Source organism: Geospiza fortis, unplaced genomic scaffold, assembly GCF_000277835.1.
Source record: "Geospiza fortis unplaced genomic scaffold, GeoFor_1.0 scaffold171, whole genome shotgun sequence".
Lineage (NCBI taxonomy): Eukaryota > Metazoa > Chordata > Aves > Passeriformes > Thraupidae > Geospiza > Geospiza fortis.
The window spans coordinates 8281358-8284204 of NW_005054313.1; the positions used below are offsets into that span (position 1 = coordinate 8281358).

General features: G+C 38.8%; 1 protein-coding gene across 2 annotated transcripts in view; it reads right to left on the reverse strand.

Annotated features, from left to right (window-relative positions):
* TRPM1 (transient receptor potential cation channel subfamily M member 1) overlaps nt 1-2847 on the reverse strand; it is an 84678-nt gene that overhangs the window by 24824 nt on the left and 57007 nt on the right. For both annotated transcript variants that reach the window (XM_031055932.1, XM_031055933.1), the window contains 3 exons: nt 2062-2134; nt 1166-1266; nt 145-318 (listed from right to left, as the gene is read on the reverse strand). In XM_031055932.1, the coding sequence (XP_030911792.1) occupies nt 145-318; nt 1166-1266; nt 2062-2134 (348 nt within the window). The remainder of the gene's footprint in view (nt 1-144; nt 319-1165; nt 1267-2061; nt 2135-2847) is intronic.

Genomic DNA, 2847 nt, shown 5'->3' on the forward strand with positions numbered 1-2847 from the left:
TCCTGCAGAATCTACAGCTGATCTTGTGAGAATGTGCAAAAGAGCATTCTACAGAATAAAAATGTGTGTCTTCCTTCTGTCTTTATACCTCAGAACAAAAAAAAAAATCTTCAGCAGTTTTTTATACAAATACTTTCATCTCACCCAGTTCAGGAGTTCAAGTTTTCTTGGGTCTGTTTCTTCTTCTGGTTCCTCTTTTGCTTTTCCTCCCTTTTTCTTTCCTTTTCCTTTCCCTCTGCCTGCTTTAGTCTGAGGTGCTGGAGATTTCTTTTCCTTCTCAGGAGCTGTACCATCAGGAGCTGTAAGGCTTCCTAAAGGCTGTGTTTATAATGCATTAAAGTATTAGAAATCTAATTGATCTTACAGTAACTATTTAACTAAGTACACTCCTACCAAGCTCACCCCCCAGACACCACTTCTCACATTTAGTCAACTAAAAATGGTAACTTCTCTAAGTTTAAGGGCCTTTCTGCCTAGTCACAGCTTTACCCCTTTTTAAAAGCTGTTAAGTCTAACTTTGTAACATTGAAAGTTGAGGCAGTGAAGGAGACTGACTGGGGAGGATTTCTCTTGAAAAATAAAATCAGTGTGAGAGGACTGGGACACTTCAGATCCTTTGCTCTCTCTGAAAGCAATAGTTGTGAAAATAAATAGCAACAAGAGCTGGACAGAAAGAGCCTAACAAGAATGCTGCATGACGCCAAACAGCATCCACGCTGCAGAGCAGAGAGGAGAGGACAGAGAACCACTCACTGGTTCATTTCTGTTCTGCAGACGGTATTTCTGTCTATTCCTCTTGAGAAACATTTATTCAGCTAAAGTCCTTCCCCTTTCCAACCTGTCTGCCCAGGGCAGAGGCACACATGCACCACACTTTGGAGGCTTAACTTGCTGCAGATAATGCTTAGGTTGCATAAAATGCACAGTGAAGAAAACTGGATTGCTGCTCTCCTCATGACACCTTGGAGTAATTCAGCATCAGATGGTTCACACAGCAAAGCAAAAAGCATCAACACAGTGAGACATAAAAATAGCTTAAATAAAGGATTTTATTTACACAGGTGAACTGCAGTGTTTCACCATTGCTGCCAGTGCAGCATCAAAACCCAAGGTGTAAATATTACACAATTTAAACTACTGAAAAAGAAAGAAAACTTTGTCTTACTGGCCAGTGGTGTCCAAAGACAAAGATCTGGCTGCGTGCAATGTCTACACGATTCCAGGCCAAAGCCAGGCTGAGCTGGTCTGGAGCAGATGCATTGGTACCTGAAGAGAAACCACAAAGGTTTCATATTTCACACATGATGAAACAAAACTGGACAACCTTCTGCAATAAGTAGAAAACAGCAAGTCTGGCTCCATATCATACTATTATTAGACAAAGCAGTGGATTCATCCAATCACATTATACCATCTAACCCCAAAATCCTAATTTCCAAAGGATTAATGAGATTGTCTCCCTTTTTTTTTTTTAAGCTTCCATATTGACTTTTATTCTGATGCTGAAGTCAGACATTTAGCTCTTCTTAAAGACTCCTCTCAGCTCTTCTGGCTGATACTGTACATAAAAGTGTAAATTTGGGGACTCCAGAGATCCCATATAGAGCCTGTATCAACCACTGTATACCCACAGACAGAAAAAGGTTGTCTCAGCAAACATAAAAAACCCCAATTATATATGGAACTGATCCTATTGCTCTAAGGTTTAAATGGCACAGTCTGAGATCTGGAGAAATCCAGACAGCCTTTCATCTTCCCATTTTTTTCCCTAACTTTATCCACGTATGCTAGAACTGCAATAAAATGAGCTGCAGTATCAGCAGTACAGTTGTTGCAGCACTCCCATCCCACGCTTTCAGGGGAGGAAAGCCACACAAAACTTTCAATTTAGATTTTATGCCTCATGCTAATCTGAACATGTGTGCCAAACACACCCAGGCACTTGTTAAAATCCAAGTGAAGAAATCAAGAACTTAAACAAGAAGAGTGAATGTCAGACAGGGCATAGGGATGCCCTCTTGGGATGCTTGTGCAGCCCTCCTGTGTGCCTGGAACACCCACCTTTGAGGAGAGCAGTGAGGATGGACATCTCAATGTCGTGCTGCCCTTCCGAGCCCATGCGGAACACGGTGATCTAAAACCAAACACACCAAATTACAGCACAGGAAAGAGAGACACTGAACATGTGGATAGAAAATGGGGCAGAATGGTGCTGCTTCATTATTCCCTTCAACTTAAGATTTTTCAAAAAGTACAGTTTGACTAAATTTTTCTTTGAAATTTAGTTTTCACAGAAATGTTTAATTAAATTCTTTCAGTGAAGTTATCCTAAAATGTCCCTGCATTGGTGAACAGACAAACTTGATGAAAAATCTTCACCAAATCCACGTATTCTAAAATGTGGTGACAAAACTGCCATGCAAAACCAATTGTTTTCTGATGGTTCTATTACTTCCTAGAAGTAATGGAAATGGAAATGCTAGTTACTCAAGATAATTATCATAGCATCTATTTTATTGATGATAAGACTCAAATACTTCTTAGCTGCAGGTTGTGTTATGTATGACAATCAAAAAGGCAGAACCAAGTAAAAAAAAAGCAATTATTTTTAGTCACATTTGCTTAGTTCAGTCAATTGCAATTCAATGATTTTAAAAATAGTAATTAATGTAAAGCTTAGCCATTTAACTACATATTAGATGACTAATTATTCAAAAGCAGAATAACCAAATACTCTATGTTAACAAACTTAATACCAAATTAAGTATGACCAAAGAACCTCAAATTCTTCATTTTCCAAAAGCAGCTATTCACATTATCTACTGAGACTAGCAATTTTCTCAACAG